Here is a 23675-nt window from a genome sequence, read left to right as displayed (position 1 = left end):
TTCAAACAAAAGATACAAAGGCATCACAAATACAAACGTTTGTCCATCAGCCTTTATATATTAAATCACTTGGCCTTCTTCTTGTCCTCCTTTTCTGCTGTTACTGCGTCAGCTGCATCAAGGACAGCATGATGAGCCTTCTTTGCAGCCTTCTGTTTCCTTGCTTCTGAAACTACATCCATAAACTCTCTCTGTTCCTCTCGCAGATTTGATGCTCCAGAATCATTCAATTCTCCCGTCCATTCATACATTCCCCATCCAAATGCTAGCATGAGAGCTCCATGAACTGTATATAAAGTGTAGGATTAGACCAAGAAGTCAGACTAAACAACGATTGTTCGTTTGGTAGATCCAGTGAGTGCTTTCTTACCTATACAAGTTGACAATGCATTTCCACTTGATGACTGCTCAAGCGTCATTCCTGGATTCTTAGGACCTACAGGAACAAATCCTTAATTAATCACGCTCATGTCGATTTTCGTAACCGTCATTTGCCGCAGTACCAGGTGCAGCTGACTCGTTAAAGAAGGCGACGACTCCAATAACAACCATGCCAAAATGGTATGCGAATGCTCCATACGAATAGCATCGCTTAGCATCTGCAGATGACTTCCACCATAGCACAAGAGATGGTATAGCTCCAAATGTTGTTATGGACAAGCCAACCTAATAGTAACTCGTGGAAAGTGAGCTGCGCACGCTGATTTGATGCTAATGGCAGCAGAGTGCCGAATATAAGTAAGTAAACTATCAGATGTTCGAGTGTTGGCAAAACCCAGGGCAAAACCCAGGGCAAAATAGTTTTGTGAAATGTTTGATGTCGTGTGTTTACCATTTGAGCAGCCAGAGTTGGAAAGCCTAAACGAACGAAATTATTAGAAAATACATATTAATTTCATGGACAGGAACAGAACTCGTTGCCAAACAATAGCGAGAAGAAAACATAAACCTGGCCTTTGGACAATACATACCACCATCGTTCAGCGAAGGAAACAGGAGAGGTTTGCCGAAATATTTCTCGCTGATAGTGGGCAGCAAGGTAAAGATACCGCCAGCCAATTCGATGAGCCCATTAATCAGTAGCAAAACCATTTTGTTGTTTTTATGTTTTTGTTGTGGTTGTAACTGAAATTTCTCGCATTCCATTGGATAGTCTGTGCACGGTTATCTAGCAAACTAATATGGGTACATCGAATACATACACCACAATTCCCGTGGACGGTGAAGAACTTGCATTGCATCAAGTTTCAATGCGATGAAGGCACGAAATCCGGCACTAGCGTCACTGCATGAGGAGAATCAGAGACTCAAGGACGACGTAGCTGCATTGGAACTACAGGATCTGAATTTGCAGGGCGGCTTGGGATTAACAGTGCGAGGAAGCGATTGGAGAAGTTGGAGAGACGGTTAGCCAGTGCAGGTGGTGGTGAAGGTTCAGGGGACGAGTCGAAACAGGATATGTAAGTGAGCGTGTTTCCTAAATTTGGACAGTTGTGTCTTAAATCCTGACTCTTTTAGCCAATTTGTGACATTTCTTGAAACAAATATCATCAGCTGTAATATGGACATTTACCAGTAAATCTGTACGATTTTAAACAAATTGGTGCATCTGTTATCTGGATTCACTCTTTCGATGTTGTAGTGACCTGTGTCCAAGAAAATTGTTGGAAGACGAGGAATAATGTGGCAATGACGATAAACACACTCAGTGGAGGACACCTCAAGATATCAATGATCGAAAGCCGCAATGTGAACTAGAGCGCTCAAAGTCAACGGAACCAACACGGCATAATCCATCAAACATTGCAAGCTTCTTTTTGCTTGTTGAAGTCAACATGTATTTTTGCATAAAAATTCCTTCTCAGAGCACATTCATTTTACGTTTTGCACAACTTTTTCATCTTATTTAAAATGTAATAAGCGTCGACCTTCCCTTCCTCCTCCTCATCATCTCATATGAACATGCTTACAGAACCCTCCCATCCTTCGTCCTCATTGATCACCAAAGTCCAAATACAAAGCAAATCTCAAACCTAGTTTTGATATCTCTACTCATGTCTCGCCATACTGCGTTGTTGCATCTGTAACTCCAAAGCCCGTTGTCGCTCAGCATAAGCCGCCGCAGCAGCTTCAGCACTATTATTACTATTGTTATTACTAGTTCTGCGGTTCGGTGAGACGCTGGTATTATATTCTGGCGGTGGTGTAAAGCTTGGTGGTTGAGATTGCGTCAACATATTATTACCATTACTACCAAATCCAGGTATTCCAGGGTGCTGCATGGTAAAGCCAGGTGGGGGAGTTCCTCCTTGTTGTTGATATTGATTCATGCTGTTACCATTGCCATTGTTATTGAGTTGCATCAATCCTGCATCTACTTTGCCACCATGGTTGGTTACTGCTGCGAATACGGATGCTAGGTTTGGATTTGGTTGTTGGGGTGGACGTTGTTGTTGCTGCATTTGTTGCTGAGGTGGTTGACTTGCTCGATTGTTCGAAGTAGGTCGTTGTTGGATTTGTTGATATATGGGTCGTATTTGCTGTTGCTGTTGTTGGTTTTGTTGCATAGCAAACACAGGGTTTATAGGTTGCGGAGGCGTATTATTAAACATTGGCACATTAGCCATGTTTGGCATACCACCTTGCTGTTGTTGTTGAGCATTATTACTCCTCATCAAATTACTCAACAATTGCACCATATTTTGATTCATATTACTGGCAGCCCCAACATTCATTCCAGCATTCGTTGTCGGCATTTGTTGCTGTTGTTGCATAGGTTGGATACCCTGTTGTTGCATAGGTCGTTGCTGAATACCGCTGAGGATGGCTAATATAGGATTGGATGGTGCTACACCTGGAATTTGCATCGGTGGATTATTTGTACCAGAAGCTTGTTGTTGATGTTGGAACATCATAGCTAATGGGTTGACGGGACCTCCACCAGCAGCAGATGAATATGTTGGTTGAATCAAGTTTATAGGTAGCGGTGGGAGAGTAACCATTGGCATATTCGCATCACCTGCCGGCATTGGTGTAACAGATCGTCCAGATTCACCTCCTCGTCTAGATGATCTACGTGTCGAGTCTCCACCACTTCCAACAAGCAACAAACTACCCAAGATGAGATTTTGCTTGGCAGGGCCAGGCGGTAATTGGCATCCATTTATATGAGTGACAAATTTAGGCAGCCTATCACCTTCCTTGAGACAGCATATATACATATCCTTGATTGAGGATGTCTTGTCCTTGACCACAGCATATCGAGCCTTTGTATAAAAGTAGTCAAAGAATTCTTGACAATTCTTTTCATCATCGGGTGTTGCCGCATATGTAAATGATATCACTACAACCTGTTTATTGGGTGTTTGATGCTGTTCAAACATGTACTTTTCAGCACGATCTGTTGCGATACGACCTTCGATGACTAGAGTTTCTGGCAGGATGGATTCCCATTCAGATTTTGCTATAGTGTGACCAGATACTTGTTTTGCGTTACAGCTGAATTTGGCTACAGCTTGCATGGATATAAGACCATCCCATATCTTTTCGGGTAGTGGTGGCGGTGAACCTGGTGGCGTATACGACCTATTCAACTCGACTGGAATTTGGTCTTGTCCACCATCTAGCGGTGGTGTCTTCTCAAGACTTGCTCTGCCACTATATCGTTGATTGTTCTCTTCTTGAAGAGCAGATGCATAGAATTCATTCTCCATTGGATCCAAATCTCCTACTGACGAAGGGGTTGCCGACCTGGCACCACCAACTTCTTCCGTGAGTGATGTCTTTACCCGTTTAGGAGATACATCTGCAGATTCAGGAGCTGATCGTTTATTACTCGTACTAAAAGTTCGAATTGGTGCGCGACGAGTTGGAGTCGAGCTATTACTATTACCACCACTGCGGCTTACTTCAGGTACTTCACCGTCACCCAGAAGGGCAGCAGACGAAGACCCGCTAATCGTAGATGCTGACATCATGACGGAGTCGTTATCCATAGTAGCCGACATCGTGGGAGCACCTTCAGTGGGTGTAAATTGGCTATAATCTATTTCAATCTCTCCCTTGTGTGTCTTTTTCATTATCGGCACGAGATCCGATGGTGTGAGGAGTAGATTCTTCATGGATTGCTTTTGGAGCGTTTCTGCCATGTTTACTATATCTTCTTTGGCAAGATCTTCGGGAGCAGCATGTACTATGGCTGGAGCATCCATTTCTCCAGTAACGATGATTTTACGTAGACGAGTATTGGTGGTGTCCTTGAAGTTGAATACAAGAGATCGTACTTTGGACTTGTATCTATAAGTGAGCGAGAAGAAAAGATTGTGAGAAAACACATAAATGCGAAGATTCCGATGTATTGTTTTGCACCGGAACACATCGCAGAAAAAACCCGCCAAACGCACTGTTGGCGAACGCATCGGACTTACTTGTCGCCAACTTCAATCTTATTCTTAGTTCCTTGAGTACCACAAGTATTAAATATCTCAGTCTCCAAAGTCTTTGCAAATCCAGCATGATCTTGCAAATCAATAGCAATCTTGACATCACCAAACACTCCATCTTTGGCTTCCTTGAAGATGGCTTCAACCAATTCACCGAATAATTTTCGAGTCTTTCGTCGATACGTGACAGTCTCAGACGAATGCTTTGTTTTACCATCTGCCGTTGTTGGTGCGTTTGATGTTGTTGCTGGTGGTGAATGTTTCTTTGATGTTGACGAGGATGAAGGTTTCTTGGATTTGGTACCAGTGGTGAAATCTTTTGGTCTGGATGATGATGATTTTCTACTACTATTAGCACCCTTGACTGAGCTTGCGTTATTGCTGGCTTGTTGGGCGTGGTCCTTTGAGCAATACAAGTTATTTTGTCTAGCTGGTCGTTTACAGCCGGCTACAGCACACTTGGGCTAGAAATGATGATAAAAAGTTAAAAATCAAAAATGATATCACAACGAAAAAGGCTACAAAGAGATGTGAATGATCGCCACTTACAGGTTTGGGAGCTGACTTGTATGTAGGAGTAGGTTTAGGCTCCTTACTATGATCCACCTCATCGTCATCCTCCTCCTCATCATCATCCCCATCAGATCCATCATCATCAGATTCCTCCTTTGTAGCCTTCTTGACCTTGGTAGACGATTTGTCTTTTACATGCCCACTCCCAGTTTTCTTTCGATGTTTTGGAGCATCGACACTCCCATTCGATTCCTGATAATCATCCGAGTCCGGATCCACAGGCACGTCATCATCATCACTGAAATCCCCTTGTTGTTCATGAGGCATTACCTGTCCAAAGCCACGTTCACGACATGGTGGACAAGCCCATTTGATCTTGCCGAATGTTGATGCCATTTTCTTTGAAAGGCCTATACAATTTCCATGGTACCTATTTAGTGGAAGGATTGAGATCGTTAGATGGGTTGGTGTGTGATGTTTGTGTTTTCACATATGTTTTTCATTGTTTTGCCCCCACACACACTATATCTCCAGAGAAAACACACATGTAACGGCATTCCATTCATCACAATCATCATGTTGTGATGTGTCAATCTCATGTCTGATGTTTTTCAAAAGTTGAACGTCATTCGACACAACACCCAAATTCATGAAACAGGTGCAAATCGTTACACCATTGATAGTGCAGTTCAAGATTTTGCAACGTTCTGTTTGAAATCAGGGTCTGAGCGAATGCGCCAAAGCAGTTGAATCGAGAGACAAGGAGAGCAGCAAATGTGGAATGCCTATGTAAACTCCAAACGAGATTTGGGACAAGTGGCGAATGTTGTGTGTGTAATCTCTTTACAAGTAAAGGCTACAGTAGTGTGTGTGTGTGGGGCATACGTTTTTACATCACAAAATGGATGCAAAAACACAAAGAGAGACTTGTATAAAATGTTTTTTGTATCCGGTATCCAACAACAATAGTTTATAAGCTAGAATAAGATCAAGTCTGGTTGCTACACCTACCACTCTTTGCAATAGTCACATTCAATCATGAATCCGAACTCATCAGGTCGTCGACACAAGCAGTATAGAGGTAGACCATCCTCGTTGTGAGTAGGTCGTTCGTCAGGTTGAGGACTGGGTCTTGTCATGGTAGGTGATGCGGGTTGTTGTTCCGAAGAGACAGTTGTCTAAAGTAGGGAGAGTGTAGAATGTTTGAGTTAGCATACATTATTTGTGTCATAAAACTTGACAACAAAAAGAGGAGAAAGCAGAGCACAAGATAGCGACTCAAACAAGCTTTTGAATAGATATGATTGTTCCATGGATGATCAACGTACCATGACTATGTAGATATGACTTGTCCCGTCTTGGGTTTTGTCCGTCACAATGCCCCTTCCGCAGCAAATCGAGACGAAAAGTGTGATGGAATGTGACGTCTGATACGAGGCTGGTTGGTGTATGCAGCTATAATGGGAATATCGCCGAATATATAGGTATAAGTACAAATATACTCGATAATGAATTGATGTCCCTTCTTCTTATAATATGTAATGGGACGTCGTAATGGTGGGCCAAGAGAATGAAGAAAACGGGAAATGGCCTAGAGAATGGGCCAAACGAGATGATTCCAAGAGCGCCAGATATGAGTATGCGTGCCTCTGTACAGTCTCCAATAGCTCCCGAGTTCTTGATAGTGGGATTTAGCCTCTCCTCCTATAGGAACGAATGGTTCGTATGGTTGGAAGAATGTGATGGGGCAAGATAACAAGACAGCGATTTGCAACATATAAATGGCATATAAAGAAGGCTAGTATCACTGGTTGACACATTGTATGCGCGTCACATTGATGATTTAGATTGATTGACATATTCCATAACGGCGTATTACATCGACTTTGCAAACGTTTCAAACTTTGGCGAGTTAGTTGGCCTGAAGGAGGCCATTGTTTACGTGATTACGTGTATTTAATGTGTATTCCGACGCATACTGGGCGATACACGTCCTTACGAGACAAGATTGGCTGGTTGCCTCTCATTCACACTTCCACCACATCCCATCATCACATATAGGCTAACAGAGACAACAAGAAGCAGCCATGGTCTTGGCTGACTTGGGTAACTATTCATCATTGTCCATCTATCTGTTGTTATATCTTTCTTTACACCATACACATACACTAACTGCTTGGATCCACTCTCCAGGTCGTAAAATCAACAATGCCCTAAGGAATCTGACTGCCGAAACTGTCATTGACGAAAAAGTCCTCGATGCCCTTCTCAAAGACATATGTGCCGCCCTCCTAGAAGCAGACGTCAATGTCCGTCTAGTCCAAAATCTACGCAAAAACATTAAAAACATTGTCAACCTCGACGAACTCGCTGCTGGCGTAAACAAACGCAAACTCATACAAAAGGCCGTATTCGACGAACTATGCAGACTCGTCGATCCACAGGTCGATCCATACAAACCCAAAAAGGGAAAACCAAACACAATCATGTTTGTTGGTCTACAGGGCGCTGGAAAGACCACTACTTGTACCAAACTCGCCGCATACTATCAACGTAAAGGTTGGAGGGTGTGTCTTGTATGTACAGATACATTTCGAGCTGGTGCCTTTGACCAGCTGAAACAAAACGCTACAAAGGCCAAAATACCATATTATGGATCATACACGGAAGTAGACCCTGTAGTCCTCGCTGCTGAAGGTGTAGACAAATTCAAAAAGGAAGGGTTTGAAATCATCATTGTCGATACCTCTGGTCGTCATAAACAGGAAACCGAGCTGTTCGAAGAAATGAGACAAATATCTGCTGCCGTACATCCTGATAATACTATATTTGTAATGGACGGAACTATTGGGCAGGCTGCTGATGCTCAGGCTCGTGCTTTTAGGGAGACGGTCGATATTGGTAGTATCATAGTCACAAAGATGGATGGACATGCTAAAGGTGGTGGTGCCATATCTGCTGTCGCTGCTACCAATAGTCCTGTAATCTTTATTGGTACCGGTGAACATTTATACGACTTGGAAGAGTTCAAGCCAAGGCCATTTGTATCCAAGATGTTGGGTAAGCGTGGTGGTGGTTGGAATTGAATGGGCATTCAATGGGATATTTTCTTCTCGATCGCCTTTGTTGATACCCACCACTCCATTGCTACTTGATAGCGACTTCGATCCATCGCTAATTTTTGCTCCATCTCACAGGAATGGGTGACATTGGAGGCTTGTTGGAAACAGTCCAAGACCTCAAACTCGACCAAAACAAAAACCTTTTCAAAAACATTGAAAAGGGCGTCTTCACCCTTCGTGACATGTACGAACAATTCCAAACCATATCTTCCATGGGCCCCTTATCCAAAGTAATGGGAATGATGCCCGGTATACCGCCAGAAATGGCAAAAATGTCAGACAAGGAAGGAACCGCAAAGCTGAAACACTTCATGTGCATGATGGATTCCATGACTGACGAAGAACTGGATTCAGACGCGAAATGCTTCCGTGAATCACCATCCCGTATTTATAGAGTATGTAAAGGATCTGGAACACGTATACACGAGATGGAAGAAATGTTGGCACAGTTTAAAAACTTTGCTGAAATGGTTAAAGGTATGGGAGGTTCGAAAGGATTCTTGAAGGGTATGGATCCGGCCAAGAATCATGGCAAGATGAACCCTCAAGCGATGGCCAAGATGGTATGTTTCTTGGTTTAGTTTTTGCATCTTTTTACAATTCTGAAACTCTTATAAAATATAACAGGGTCAACAGATGCAGAAAATGATTCCTGCGGGAATGTTGCAGCAGATGGGTGGTATGTCTGGAATTCAAAAGATGATGAGTGATATGGTATGTGGCGTTGGACTTCTAGTTATTACTCTCCCTCCTTGCTCCAATTGTGTTTTGTTGACGTGGTGGCGTTTCTTCTATTAGGCAGGAGCAGGTGGTGGCCCTGGAGGATTACAATCAATGATGCAACAAATGGGAATGGGTGGTGGTATGCCTCAGTTGCCTGGATCTGGTAGTGGTACCGGCCGTGGCCGTGGTAAAAGGTGATCCATGGAAAGATAGAAGGATGCGTAGAGACTTTATACCTGCCTCTCTCGACTTTATATCATTACTCTACTATCATTGCTTGACAACATCACACACTATTTTACACCGCTGTTCTTACATACACCTTGCATAAACGTAAAATCAATCGCCTTTTCGTAATCTTATAAAGACAAAGCATATCAACTCGCAGCGGATCCTCTTCGTTTCATGAGGTCTATTTTTTGGGAGTAGTTTTTGCATCCTTTTACAGTTTTTGAAACTCTATATAAAGCACAACATTGGATTCCATATTTTCCCTACTCTTCATCATCATCACCATCCTTCTTTCCCTTTCGACTCTTCTTAGGCGCTTTCGCTCCTTTGGACCTAGAAGCTAAGAGCTGTGCAGTGTGTTTCTTCAAAGTCTCACGATCAGGCACTTCGGCGAAATCGTCATCGTTTTCATCTTCATCTAATTTGTAAGTGGAATTCATTCGGTGTGTGAGTGATCATTCGGTGTGTGAGTGACTGGATGAAGTGATAATGATGCACATTCATCGGGTAAAATCAAGGGTGTATTTTTGCATTCGCTTTTCCACATACCTTCAGCAGACTCTGGCTCGAATTCAAGAGGACGTAATTTGACTCGAGTGTTGTATGGTGGGAGGCCGGATTGTCCTACTTGAAGGATACCGACTGGTTCGCCGGCGACTTGTGATGCGACGGTTGCAGGCTATCAATTGTCAATGATTTTAGCATATATGGATCTTTTTTTTTGGGCAAAAAAAAGCATCAATCGTTTTAGGGTACTCACGTCAGGAATATCACGTTGTTGCAGACTAGAAATCAAGGTCTCCAATTTAGCCACACAGACTTCGAGAACGGATGCGACTGTGTCGTCTGATACGGCTGGCATTGGTGTCTTTTCAGCCTAGAGAGAAAGAAGGCCCAGCTGAGACATTCGCATAACATGTTGTTCAAACCGCGGACACTAAATCACATACCATTTGAATGCCTTCCAGCTTATCACAAAGATGCTGAGTCCCCGACCTCGCATCATTCAACAACCGACTCAGCCGCTCATACCTGCCCCTCGTCTCGCCACATTTAACCTCAGCAACACTCAAATGCCCTTCGAAATCAGCAACGACAGCAGCACTCTGTGCAGTGCGTGACTCGCCCGAGTATTTCAATTCACCCAATTCCTTAATCGCTTCTTTGTGTTCCTGTTTCAATGAATCGACACGGGATTCCGCTTTACGTTGTAGTGAAATCAGGTGTGATTTGGTTTCTTGTTGGGCTTGGAACCGGGCCGAGACTTCTGAAATGTCGGATGCGCCGGTTGCTTCTTGGATTACGCGGAGCGTGTGTTCGAATTCGAGGGCGGCTTGCTCAAGGGTGTCGTCTCGGGTTGGTTTGGATTCGGAGGAGGGGAGGGCGGATTCGGCTGTTGGATCTTCCATTTGCATTGACTGTTGTTGGTTGCAGATGTGGGGGAAGAGTGAGTACATATGATGTTTGAGAAGCACAATCAAAAGAAACCCGTTGCGGAGCTCTTCACGCTTACAGTAATATTCAGCTTGTCAGCCAACTCCATTTGATGCTTGACCATCTCCTTTCGGAACGTCAAATCCTTTTCACGCTGCTTGCGCTCTTCGTTGATTTGAGCTTCGAATCGTGCCAATTCAGCCTAATACAAGCAAAACGTCATGTCAGAATAGCAAAAAAGCGGATATGACACTCATTCATGTTGCGCATCCTACGACAACAGTACCTTTGCAACTTCCTTGGCATGATTAGCATCACGACTCATAGCTTCCAAATCAGAAGCATCATGTCTCTTTGCTCTCAAAGTTCGTTCAAAACCTTCAATTTGTTTGTCAAAAGTAAGTCTCTCGTCTTGCAATTTTCGGGTGATTTGTTCATAGGTCTTGCGGATTGATTGAGCTTCATTGTATTTGATTGTGGCCTTGTCCAGTCTGTTTTCGAGTGTTCGGATTTCCTATAAGATAGGAAAAAGGAGGGGATTAGTAAGATGAGATGTCTCATGATGAGTACCGACTACTTTCAGGTTTTTTTTGTTGGTCAGTGCATACCTTTGCAGCTGGAGAATCCTGAACATTAGATTTAACCATTTCAGCTTCACGACGGAATAAGTCCAATTGATCTCCCATTTCACGTAATCTCTCTTCCTTGTTTCGTGCTTCGGCTTGCATATCATCGTATTTCTTTTGCACTTCGCAAATCTTGTGCTCGAATTTCTCCAGTGCGTCTGTTGATACGCGTGATGATGCAGAGTCTAATTCATGCTATTTAAATAAGTTAAGTACGAGATTAATACATCGTCACCTGTATAGAGGCACCACCACTGCGTTTTCTTTTGGCATCGTACCTTTTTGATTTTGGCAATCTGATCAGCCAAATCCTTGTTTTGGGTACGTAGTTTGCCTATTTCGTCCTTGTTTTGTCTGATGGCCCATTGACTTGTTTCGTAGTATGCTTTTCGATCGCCCTCTAGTTGAAGCAAAAATGTCCGTGTAAAATGTCAATTCTTGTCATCAATACTATTGAATGCTGTGCAATGGTGCAGACTGTATCGTCCTATTTTCATACCTAACAATTCAAATCTGAGCTTCAAGTCCTGGAGCTCTTCATCCAGACCAGCTTTGGCTTCAAGACGCATCGTGTGTCGAGTGTGTGTTGGATTTGTCGAAAAGTTGACGTTGGTAGTGATATACGATCTCTATGGGTTAATTCTATCCTGATCTAATTAATGCAGAATAGATCTCTCCTCGACTAGCGTCTAAAAGACTTGTTTGTTGAAAAGACGCGACTTGGGGTAAAAGCTCAAGAAACGTCGGAAACTTTTTCTTGCATGGAGTTTGAACCAGAAAGTTGCACTGGATCGTAAGATCAATTAGCTAATGACAAGATCTCTAATCTGAAAGATGCTTTCAAATGTCAAGACAGAAAAGACTTTGACAAGTTATGTAGAGGATGCAAGTTGCGTCAATTTTCACGCAGTCAAATGAAAAAACTGCAAGAATTTAGAACATAACAAGGAAGGTAATGCCAATAAAGAAAAAATTAAAACTCTGTAGTTTTGTGACGTTTCACCGTTTTACTTGGAGCGAATATGGACGATCATGGTGTTTTTGCAGTGCACAGAACGAAACGTGACGTATATTCCAAGTTCGTCAACATCAATCCGAGCCGACACACCGCGAAGAAGAAAAATCAGCTGAATGAGCAGATTTTGATTTATTTGGGGTCCTTAACAACTGAGGACTTTGTAACAATATTGCAAGATCATTTACAGACAATAGAGACGGATCTATGCAGTACTAAGCAGAATGGCAACAGACAGCAGTTTATCTATGTCATCATATAAGCCTTGGTAAGGGGCATATTGACGTCAGCTTTACTCAAAAGACCACGAGTCAATGACCCCAAGTTTCCAGCTTCCCCTTCCTCCCATCAAGTATAGGGATCAACCAAGCAAGATCATATTTCGTGGTTGACGTGACATCCTCTTGCTTTTTATCGTAGATGACCTTGGCCAAGAACCTTCTGAGACTTTCAGCAACCAAGGCATTCAATATGACATACATACTCGTGGGTGGACGTTGTTGCTTTGGGAGTTCCTGTACAAGTACATAATGTTTCGATTTGACGTGTTTGGCAGCCTAACATTTCAATTTCTACATCCGAGTTGTCTTCATCTTGGTCTATCATAGCGTCAGAGCTTGATATTGGGACATTGATGCTATGTCACCAACAGAGTGGTGAAGGCCTTAGCAGGGATGTTTTCTTGCTTATTTAATAAAGTATTTTCGACGGTAATATGAGTCATTTCTTCACTATTCCTAGTACTAATTGCAATGGAGTTGAATGTGTACCTTTTAAGTATTGAAGCTTAACAGAGAGGAGAGCGTCAGAGAGAGACAGTGACAACTGAACTCAAATGTGAGCCCAGCGAGTGGTCCATTATATTGTCTTCAACGTTCCTCCCTGTCTCGCTCGTTAGACCTGGCTAATAGTTGTATAAACTGAGTTTAAAATGTGAGGGTTTAATGCGACGCAGAATATCGACCTACACGAAATAGTGCCGCGTCGTTCACACCATTACATGATTACATGCCACAAATTCGCTGTTTCTGCTTGTGCTTTGGTGTGCGGTTAAGCTCTACATCTCGTGTTAAAAATCTTGCAACTAATGACACATCCAGTTCACAGACAGACCATATAGACTAGCCACATAGAATTCTTTCCAATAGCATTTACATGTGTATACTATCATTATGTCAGGTATAAATAGCCCAGCAAAGAAAAGAGGAAGTCCTCGCTCACCCTCGGCAACTCCATCCGTGAATCCAGGATACGTGATGGTCATCAAAGTCGGCACGTCATCTATTGTCGATGAAGTATCGCATCTGCCATTGCTCTCCAACCTGTCGCTACTGGTCGAAACTGTCGTCAAACTACGAAGTAAAGGCCATCAAGTTGTGATTGTCACTAGTGGTGCAATTGGAATGGGCTTGAAGCGATTGGGTCTAGCAAGGAGACCAAAGCATCTATCCCAGAAACAGGTATGTCTTCTACTTGTCGGAGCTCTGATGGTGCAAGTCTAGTCAACCGCCGAGCTTTTTGTACAAGTCTGCGACTGACTTTTTTGCTTGCGCTTTAGGCTGTAGCAGCTGTAGGTCAAGGACGGCTAATGGCGCTCTATGATGACTTGTTCAGACAGTTTGATCAACCTATAGCTCAAGTTTTGTTAACTCGAGATAACTTGGCAGAGGTATGCAAGCGCTTGACAGTTTAGAGCTGTGTCGTTCCAAACTGACTTTGCTCGCACTTTTAGCGACCTCAATATTTAAATGCATGCAATACGTTTCGAGAACTCCTTGATTTGGGAGTTGTGCCCATCGTGAATGAAAATGACACTGTGTCTCCACACGAAATTCGTTTTGGAGATAACGATACCTTGTCTGCTGTCACCGCAGGAATGGTTAATGCTAATTTCCTCTTCTTGCTGACGGATGTGGACTGTCTGTATACTGATAATCCTCGGACAAATCCAGATGCTGTCCCTGTACGAATAGTAGATGATGTGTCAAAGCTTAGAGAGACGGGTGAGTTATCCTTGCTGAAGATCAAACCCTTTTTTGCTCACGTCATATTCATCACAAACAGTGACGGTGACAAGTCCAGGATCATCATTGGGAACAGGTGGAATGATTACCAAACTAATAGCAGCTGATTTAGCAACTGCAGCTGGTGTACGAATGATTATTACTACAGGAGCAGCACCACAACGGATAGTGACCATCTTAGACGAAGTAACTGCCCATCGCGAAAACTCTAAAACACCATTTCAACCAACACTCGGTACACACTTTCTCGCCAAACCAAACCCCATGGTTGATCGTAAATGGTGGATATTACATGGTCTCGCCACATACGGAACCATATATTTAGATGCAGGTGCCGTTAGAGCTATAACCCGTGGCAAAGGATCACTCTTTGCTGCTGGAATAGTAAAAGTAGAAGGAACCTTTGTCGCTCAGCAATCAGTACGGATCGCCACAGTGGTGAAATCACATACTAACGTACCAGCAACCTCTATAATACATCCACACCAAAATATGACATTTGGTATGCCATCTTCTCCACTAGTCCAAGCCCATGACCCATTAACAACAGATGGTGAAGAAGGCATCATTGTTGAAATCGGTAAAGGAATTGTAAATTACACGTCATCGGAAATTCAACGTATCAAGGGGTGCCGGTCAAGTGATATCGAAGACCTGTTAGGATATGTTGATTCGGATTCGGTAGTGCATAGAGATAATCTCGTGATAACGTACTCGAGTCTGGATCATACCGAGATTATAGTCTTGCCAGCATCGAAGCGGCTCAACGCAAAAAGGTATGATCTCATGAGGGCAATGCACTTGTCACCAAGTGTAGAAAGTTTGAGTGAGAGTCGGGATACCTCTAATGAGGGTTACTCGGCTGAGTCCGAAATCACTGTAAATGTACCTACTCTTCAATAATAATATTGCATTTTTGGGATCGGGTGATTGCGCTTTGCTCGGCATATCTTTGTTCGTGGAGGAGTTTTGATGTTATCTGACGCGATTTATTGCAACCACGTTGCTTACTGTCGGTCTTGATCACTCCTTGGCATCGATCGAAAACGGACTGCTGCTGAGCGCATTTGTTGCGCCTCCATTTTTCCAAATCGCGTTTTTAGACTACAGGCCGTGGGAGAAGAGTCCAGGATTGAAGAATACTTTTCTGTAACGACTCCATCTTTGACATAATGCTAGCTGGCATCCCAACTCCAGAACCAGAAGAGGAACAAAACTCCGTAAATTTAGCAAGTAGCAAACCATTACCGGCCGTACCACTACTCGAAGATAAAGAGCACGTCGAAGCCAACTCGCTAACAGCTGAGCTACCGCTCTTCCTATCTCCGGTCCCAATCTTGGCTCTCAAGAACGAACCAACATCATCATTTATAAACGCCTTCAAAATATTCGAATCGCACCTCAAAGACACAATGAGAACATGTAAATCCACCGACTTTGGCCCACACGGAATCAACGAAGCCGGCTTCAAACTAGCTGTAATAGGAGCACTACTCAGAATGGACGATACGCTGAAAATCGAATCTGAGAGTGATGTTTATGTGCCTCATCCACGATATACCCGCAGCTCGCATAGATATATGGATTTAAAAGTCACGGCTGGCACCGAGGAATGGATTATCGAGCTTAAATACCTGTCTGCTTACCACTTGGATGATGTCGATGCTGCACTGCTGAGAGCTAAAAACCCGGATAATCGATACGAGGAAGGGAATCCACGCTATAAGCCTTTTAGATTCCGTGAGCTGTTGACGAAACTGGCTGGAAAGGTTGAGGGTATGAGTGTGGGCACGTTCGAGGGGGTATCACGGAAACTGTTTGGTGTTCGGGAGACGGTTGGTGAGGTCAAGAGGAAGGGTCAAGAGCAACTGCGGGAGTATCTCATTGGGAGTGGTGCTGCGAGCGGTGGGATTCTTATAGTAGGTGTTGGGTCTAGGGTTGATGTACAGGCCTTTGAGATTAATCGGGCATCAAACACGTTGAAGACTCTGGATGTAAAGTAGCAATCGTGTAGTAGTAAAGTTGTAGTAGTCTTGTATCTCAAACCATATAAAAATACCCTCAAAGTTACCAAAACCATCCGTAACTATAAACATGCCTATTTATTACACTAGAGTCGAGACTTAGTCGCTACATAGACTCTTGCGATATAATCTGTTGAGCAGTAATACACATCTCTGTTCTTCCCAGGACATGGAAACATAGCGTTCGGATTTCGACCTACGGATACTCTGCCTTTAACCCTTCCAGTCTCCAAGTCCAACACTACCACCTGATCATCGCCCACCAGGTTAGCCTTATCAGTAAAATACCCCATTATCATGGCAGCTATAGTCGAAAACTGTATCCTAGCATCGTCCATAACAATTTCCTTCGTATCTGGAAACATGAGTGACTGCCACATGTTCCGTACCGACGTGTTAGTCCATAAGTGCCTCATTTTACCCTCTGGTAGTATTTTGTAAGCGCTCACACCGGCATTTGGTGTATCAAACGCAACGACGATTCCATTCGTCGGGTCATAGTTTGGTGGCGAGACGATGAATCCACCTGCTTTGTTGTGCGTTACGGCGTTTATGATGTTTACAGTCAGGACCGAGTCCGGAGAGCCAGGATTCGTATCCGTCATTCTGATGAGACGTAGTGGACCTTTAATGCGTTGGACTCTAGTTCGTGATGTTCGAGGATGTATAGATCCAGCAGGTTCAGCATCAGTTATTTCATGTACTCCATTCGGGTCTCCGTTATCTGCAAATATTATTTCGACGGCGTTTGGGTGTTGAGGGGATGGTGATGGTCCTAGACATACTTCCCATCCACATCCTTGCATCGGATCCAAGCGTTTACGGTATGGTGGTGGAGTGAATGTGGTGTCTCTATACAGTCTCGGCGATGCATTCGAATTATAGATGTATCTAAATACAGTCGTCATGCCTACTATGTATATGTGTTCATGGACTCCGTTTGATGTCATGACTCGGTCGCTTGCTATTCGTCCCATGGACGGTTCAGGCATTGCCAGAGTTTGGATAATGTTAAGATCGGGATCTACAATGGATAGTGACGAGTTCTCTTTGCTGAGTATTGTTGATTTTCCATCTGCGGTTATGGGATCTACTCTTAGTTCCTTTGTTATGAAGCAGCCGTCACTAGCGATTAGTCCACCATTGTAAGGCCTAACCCGCAAAAGCCTTAGTGAAATGCTCTCGGCTCAGAAGTGTTTTTGTACCTTGAAGCAGGAAGCACCAACGACTTCTTAATAGCCAGAGTCTGCCAATCCAAACGATGGATTCTATTTCCATGTATAGCATAAATATCACCATTTTCGTGCACGAAAATAGCTCCACACCATATATGGCCACCGTCGCTAAGTCTTGGAGAGCTGTTTATCGTGGAAAGCGTAATGGGGTCGATTTGTTCGACGACTCCGTAGACTTCTGAGGCTGAAGTTCCAGGATTTGGGATGTGAAATAGATATAAATGAGCTCCCCTCCAGACATACATGACATTCCATCGTCCTGTGATTCTTTGCGTCGATAAAAGTATTTCGTTTGGTTTGATGTCCAGTCCAGGCACTCCAATAGGAACCTACCAAGATATCCATGTTAGATATGTTCAGAAACGGGTATCGAACCCCGCAACTGGTCGAGATAACATGTAAACGTGAGTGCCGGCTCATTGTTCTACCTTTTGTCGTCTGTAGCCACCAGTTTCCGTTGGATAAATTGAGTCCTGATAATATCCTATACATGAAAATCAGATACGGTCCACAATTAGCAATTAGGAAGGACTCACACCTTTCAAAGTACCAGGCAGTCGGTCGAGTTTTTGAGCGTGAACCATGCTTCAAGCTCTCAACTAGATGTATCCAACGAATAGTTTCCAAAGTCGAGAAAACAGGGAACGATGTATCCTGGCCGTATAACCGTAGCTTGCTCTAGAAGCTTGTTTTGCGTTTTGGTGAGTCTAGAACCCTGAAAATGCAACGCATTGACTGAATAAAACAGATGCACTCAATACTATGTGATTGTTAATATCGTCACTATATACACGAAGAACTGTAAATACGCGACACAGTTGGTTGACTCATTTACGAGCTGGACAAAACGACGGGCAATTAGGGAATGCTACGTTCGCCTGCTCTGAGCAAGCTCGACGTGATATAACGCGTGAATTCTACTGTTTGAGCCATGAAGCTGATGAAGCGTATATGGTCCCTACGATGGTCTCCTCAAACCACGGTTTGCGATTTCTAATGGAATCAGCCTCTTGGTTCACCCACAGCAAAAAAGCAAAAGACAAGGAACTTTTTGCCACGACTGACACAACTGCTGTGCAAAAAAGGAGGAGATCTAGTAAAGGAATCTTGAATGTACAAACAGTGTGGTCATTGGAACACTACTTGGTCTGAATCGTATATTATCATCTTGAGTCGTGAGAGTGGGGGTTACAATTAAAACAACCTCTCTTACAAGACGGGGCCTTCCTTGGAGACCAATTACAGCAAGTGTCCTGTGTTCCTGAATCAGGCTACTGAATAATCACTAACCTACTCCACCATCATTCAATTCCAGGTGTGGCTCAAGTGATTGCGGTCATTTGAAGCGTTATATCAAAAAATGAGAGTTGGTTTTCTAATAGCTCTGTACTTATCAAGTGCCCTAGCTGCTTTGCCTACTATCTCAAACCTGACATGCTCCAATGATGACGATTGCTCACTTCTCAACCAGCAGCTACCAGGTTGGGCCTATAGTAAATCTGCAGGGTATTTATGTGTACTGCAGCCAGCAACCTCTGTATCGAAATGCACATACAAAGTCGCTGCTGGTGAACTGTGCAGTGCTGCAACCGATTGTGCTGTCGCAGAGTACATATCTAGGGCTCAACGAAGTGGTAGTACCTTTACCGTCCCACCGGTTATCTCCTCAAACATATCTGGGTACCTCTCTACCCTCTGCGCGCCCCAGTATTGTAGCATACAGTCAACATGTGACTCGTCTAGTGATCCGCTCTTTCCTACCTCAAGTAGTGGGAGTATTGAGTACCCTGCCCCCTTCACATGTTGTGGAGGTGCTCCAGATACTTGGCCATGTGCCAAAATGGGCCAGTTCCTAGACTCGTGTGCTTCCGATGAAGTGTGTACAGCTGCTAATGGAGCCTCAACCTGTGTATCTATAAATGCCAAAAGTCAGCAGTGGATTGGGATAGTCTTGACATTGATGGGTGCTGCTACCCTAAACGTGGGACTGAATCTACAGAAACTGGCATTGCGTAAACGTAATGAAAAGATACAGGAAAAGAAGGCTGAAGCTCGTAGTCGATTCCGTACTTTGGCACGTGGCACTTTTAGATTTACATGGTCAAAGGCATCCATGGGTCGAGCACGAACAAAATCGGGATCTAGCTCGAGATTTAATCCTAATGGAACACCAGATACATATCCATTGACTCCTACTATAGAGCGACCTGCATTGCCACCATCATCATTACTACAGGATTCCAACATGAATACAATAATAGATGACAACACACAAACCGATGGACCAGACTCTGATATCAACTCCAGTGCTGGTACATTGGTGCAAGCTACCATAGTAGATGACTTTGACAAGTCGATTGAGCCTCCACAGCCATATAATGAAAACGATAATATCCCATTAGCTATCCCTGTATCAGCTCAACCGTCAACGTCAAATGGTGCATCAGTTGTTGGAACAGAAATGACTAGCAATAATTATCCACCTGGTGAATCTGCACAACCAAATGCACAATTACAGGCTGATGATGTAAATCTGCAAACGAAGTTGAATTTCGGTAATCTCTTCCAAAATCCTACTTGGATTCTGGGACTGGCTGTCTTTATTGGCGGCAATATCATCAATTTTGGTAAGAATTAATTCTGCAATGTTAAGTTGTCAAATGGGCCTAAAAAATCGAACAATCGTACCTCATTGAGTTACCACCCTAAACAATCCGTAATGAAATCTAACCTTGTACACAATTTATCTAGTTGCATTACAATTCGCTCCACAGTCTCTGGTGGCTCCATTAGGCTCCATCTCATTGGTTGTTAACGTCATTGTTGCACCATGGATTAACAAGGAACGCTGGGGTTGGAAAGATATTGTTGGTGTTATCATGATTGTTGGAGGTTCCAGTATGGTAGTTGCTTTCTCAGGCGTGGCCTCAAAGGGTGAGTCAGGTTTGAAGAATTTAGCAATAAAACAAGCTGTACCACTGACAGGTCGAAAATTTGGACAAAATCCTCACTCATTATCCTTATAGATTACAAGCTTTGTGTACTGTTGGTTCTGTTCTCAGCCACAAACACTATTGTCTTCTTGACCGTGACTGGAGGATTGATTCTTACTCTCTACTTCATGATTTGCATCGTGGAGAAGAATGTTGATTTTGGTGTACCTGGTACGTATCCAATGAGTCTACCATTCTATATACAGGGTTTATTGCTCAACACATCTCTCACACTTAATCAATAGGAGCCACTGCTCGAGCCTTGACAAAGGAAGGACATTCTTCATATGCAGTCTTAATGGATCGAGTGGCTGCTTCCCGAGTCAGCACTAGTGGCACAACAACATCAGCAGCCACATTTGATTCACGTCATAATCTGCTGCGAAATCCAGCACAACGAGCACTTGGGCTCTTCAATCATCGATCTCACCTCCCTTCATCCTTTTTATCACATCCTGCTGAATCTGCAACAACAACAGTAACACCAGCAGCAGCTGCTGCTACCTCTCAAAGACCATCTGATACCCCTGCTGGAGTAGCCGACCCTATAACAGCTAGCAAAGCAGCCGCCTCATATTCACCTTTTGCCTCAACATTCTCTGAATCAACAACATCCGTTGAACCTACAACGGCTCCCAGTAGTCCAACTGCGTCGACATATCACTTGTCGGAGTGGGTCAAGCATCCGAATGATCCACGAACGTGGCCTAGACCGTATCGGAACCTTCATACGTGGTGGCATAGTATAGATATACTGCCTAGATTTAGTAAGAAAATACCATTGTCGAGTCCGTGGGTGGTTCTCGCGTTACCCTTCACATATGCCTCTCTCGGAGTGAGTTTTATCGGATATATGCTCGACCACGTTTTGTCGACAGAAAGTGTCGTCGTTTGATCGTCTTTGTTGCGAAACCGACTTATAATTTTTCATGTCATAGGGTCTGATGGGAACCATAACGGTCTTGTTTGCCAAATCGACAAGTTATCTATTGTCGATTAGTTTTACTGGCAACAATCAATTCAATAACTTTTTTGCATTCTTGATTACTGGGATTACCGTCGTCACTGCTATCGGTCAGGTTAGTCATCTACAGTATTGTTGTAAAATCCAGCGTAATTTTCTTCCCTGTTTTTACTTGGGCCAGCGACTTACGAATTCGTCTTTATATCGTCTTTATAGGTGTATTGGATAAACATGGGCCTTCAGCGCTACGACGCGCTCCTCCAAATCCCAGTATATTTCGTCGTATGGACACTCTTCGATGTCGTTGGAGGTGGTATCTACTTTGATGAATTCAACGGCTTCACTGCACTCCAGTATACACTCTTCATCCTCGGAGTAGCAGTTATATTCTCTGGAGTTATAGTACTAGCTGATCGACTGAAGCGTATTGAAGTCGATGATCAGATGATTTCAAATGCGAATTTGAATGCCCAGATTGCTACCATCACGGAGCAGCAGCAGGCATTACAGGGTGAGGTTACTGGTGCTAGTAGTAGTAGTGGGAGTGGGGCTAGTAGCAGTGTATAAGTAAGGAGTTTTCTTTGAGATATTTGTAGATGGTGGGTAGACAAGGAATAGCTCTGAGCATAACGATTCTGGACACTCATATTCGATAACAGCAAGCATATTGATTGTTGAAGCAATTAATACACAACATCACTTCTGAACTTGTGCAGCCTTTTTGGCGTAGGAATTCTGTGTTGTTATAAAAGTACATGTTTTTACTCATTTGCTATGATACTTTCAGACTGTTTACCCTTACCATCTACTACCTCATCCTTCTCTCGGTGTCCTTCTTCTCCTTAGATTTCAATCCAGCCTCCTTCTTCTTCTCCGCTCTAACCACTTTAGCATCCGCCTTCTTCTTCATCTTTGCACTCCTCTTTGCAGCCCTCTTCTCACCCACCGCCCATGTCTTCTTCTTCTCAACAGGTGCAGTCGTCGCAACCGTCTTTATCTGCGTTGGAAGATACTTTATGTCTGAGGCATCCACAGCTTGCTTGAGCCATAGAGCAGATGGGAGTGCGACGGTGGATTTTATCAGGGTGTAGAGCGTATCAAAATTTGGTGTGTTTGTCTGGATTATAAAATGAGGTGTGAGATGCGGAAAACAAGCGATTAGGGAGCATTGGATTACCTTGACGGCAAGACACCCAACACGTTTCACACCCAAAGCTCTCGCAAGTCTATCTTCAGCCCCTGCATTCAGTCCACATAACGTTATCGCGTCGTCACCGTCACCATCAGGTGAAGCAAGACACACCAGTGTCGGGATATGTGTATACAAGTGTGGAGGATCTAGATCACTACGGCATACAAATACCATTCGTAATCGTTGCTTTGGTGCTGTATCTGGCATGCCTGTGTCGGCTGTTGTTGACTTGGTTATCCCTGACTGTAATGATCTCGGAATCATGCCCTCCAAAACACGAGATACGTCATTTATGCCAATTACGAGATCTTTGAGTGTGTCTAGGTCGGATGAATGTGGGAGGGATGATACGGCTGTTTTGGCTGCGACGACGCTTGAGGAGGTGTGCTTTTGTTTCTTTGATGTTGTTGGTTGGGTGGTATCGACAGCAGCAGCTGTAGTAGCATCCATTTCTGTATCCATATTGCTTGGAGCTGGTGCGTTTACTATTGCATCAGCGGCAGCGCTTGTAGAGTCCCTGTCAATCTTTTGTCGTTTAGCTTTGTATAGCTCGCCCAAATCACGTCGAGATTCGCGGTAGACTCTTTTGCGAGTGGCTGACATATGAGATTTGGCGAGGCCTATTGGTTGTAGTAACCTATTTGACATGCATTAGTAAAAGCTCTCTTTTCTTGTTACTTCGATCAAATGTCGAGCATTACGATATCAAGGCATCCATAATCACATCATAGTCCTTTGCTGCAATAGCAGGCCTAATATAAATGGTGGCATTTAGATTCAGATGTACACACAAATAGCAAATGCACTGGACTTGCCATTGGAAGACAAAAGGCGAATCAACTACGTGTTTGAATACCGGTCGCCGAGCTGGTACACGTAGAGATTCAGTCGGTGCATCATTGCTAGCGCTTCCAGACTTCTGCTGGCCTCCTTGTGCCTTCTTTCCCTTTTTATTTGGCGTATTCATCGTGAACAAGTTTCATGATTTTCAAAAGTAGTTGGTCGCAAGAATAGACTTCTAACCAGGGAGTGGGACTGGTGCTATTAAATAAGTAGAGATACCTTCAACGTTTTCTTGTGCTAGAATCGCGTGGATCACGTCAGACGGTCGACGAGGTTATTTTGATTTTGACAATT

The 23675-nt window shown here is 43.6% G+C and overlaps 7 protein-coding genes across 7 annotated transcripts; 3 read left to right on the top strand and 4 right to left on the bottom strand.

The window, feature by feature from the left end:
* Positions 1-2048: 2048 nt before the first annotated feature.
* Positions 2049-5351, bottom strand: SmJEL517_g04328 (uncharacterized protein; the record flags this gene model as incomplete). The annotated part of the gene is made up of 3 exons (XM_031170256.1): positions 2049-4296; positions 4428-4906; positions 4992-5351. 3 exons carry the CDS (start codon positions 5349-5351, stop codon positions 2049-2051), a joined length of 3087 nt encoding a protein of 1028 aa, XP_031023791.1.
* Positions 5352-5962: 611 nt separating this feature from the next.
* SmJEL517_g04327 (uncharacterized protein) lies at positions 5963-6286 on the bottom strand (the record flags this gene model as incomplete). The annotated part of the gene is made up of 2 exons (XM_031170255.1): positions 5963-6133; positions 6284-6286. The coding sequence occupies 2 exons, from the start codon at positions 6284-6286 to the stop codon at positions 5963-5965; spliced, it is 174 nt and encodes a 57-aa protein (XP_031023788.1).
* Positions 6287-7042: 756 nt separating this feature from the next.
* Positions 7043-8998, top strand: SmJEL517_g04326 (uncharacterized protein; the record flags this gene model as incomplete). Its single annotated transcript, XM_031170254.1, has 5 exons — positions 7043-7061; positions 7149-8015; positions 8153-8640; positions 8705-8791; positions 8876-8998. The coding sequence occupies 5 exons, from the start codon at positions 7043-7045 to the stop codon at positions 8996-8998; spliced, it is 1584 nt and encodes a 527-aa protein (XP_031023787.1).
* Positions 8999-9294: 296 nt separating this feature from the next.
* On the bottom strand, positions 9295-11660 carry SmJEL517_g04325 (uncharacterized protein; the record flags this gene model as incomplete). Its single annotated transcript, XM_031170253.1, has 9 exons — positions 9295-9449; positions 9581-9710; positions 9792-9908; positions 9982-10449; positions 10545-10667; positions 10752-10979; positions 11074-11286; positions 11370-11491; positions 11591-11660. The coding sequence occupies 9 exons, from the start codon at positions 11658-11660 to the stop codon at positions 9295-9297; spliced, it is 1626 nt and encodes a 541-aa protein (XP_031023790.1).
* Positions 11661-13278: 1618 nt separating this feature from the next.
* Positions 13279-15033, top strand: PRO1 (glutamate 5-kinase; the record flags this gene model as incomplete). The annotated part of the gene is made up of 4 exons (XM_031170252.1): positions 13279-13566; positions 13665-13775; positions 13839-14109; positions 14171-15033. The coding sequence occupies 4 exons, from the start codon at positions 13279-13281 to the stop codon at positions 15031-15033; spliced, it is 1533 nt and encodes a 510-aa protein (XP_031023789.1).
* Positions 15034-18749: 3716 nt separating this feature from the next.
* SmJEL517_g04323 (uncharacterized protein) lies at positions 18750-21913 on the top strand (the record flags this gene model as incomplete). Its single annotated transcript, XM_031170251.1, has 6 exons — positions 18750-20016; positions 20141-20323; positions 20416-20553; positions 20628-21217; positions 21321-21461; positions 21563-21913. 6 exons carry the CDS (start codon positions 18750-18752, stop codon positions 21911-21913), a joined length of 2670 nt encoding a protein of 889 aa, XP_031023780.1.
* Positions 21914-22154: 241 nt separating this feature from the next.
* SmJEL517_g04322 (uncharacterized protein) lies at positions 22155-23505 on the bottom strand (the record flags this gene model as incomplete). Its single annotated transcript, XM_031170250.1, has 4 exons — positions 22155-22463; positions 22524-23175; positions 23240-23290; positions 23345-23505. The coding sequence occupies 4 exons, from the start codon at positions 23503-23505 to the stop codon at positions 22155-22157; spliced, it is 1173 nt and encodes a 390-aa protein (XP_031023779.1).
* Positions 23506-23675: the final 170 nt, after the last annotated feature.

Source organism: Synchytrium microbalum (genome assembly GCF_006535985.1).
Source record: "Synchytrium microbalum strain JEL517 chromosome Unknown SmJEL517_scf0028, whole genome shotgun sequence".
In the NCBI taxonomy this organism is placed as follows: Eukaryota; Fungi; Chytridiomycota; class Chytridiomycetes; order Synchytriales; family Synchytriaceae; genus Synchytrium; species Synchytrium microbalum.
This window is presented reverse-complemented; position numbering and strand designations above follow the sequence as displayed.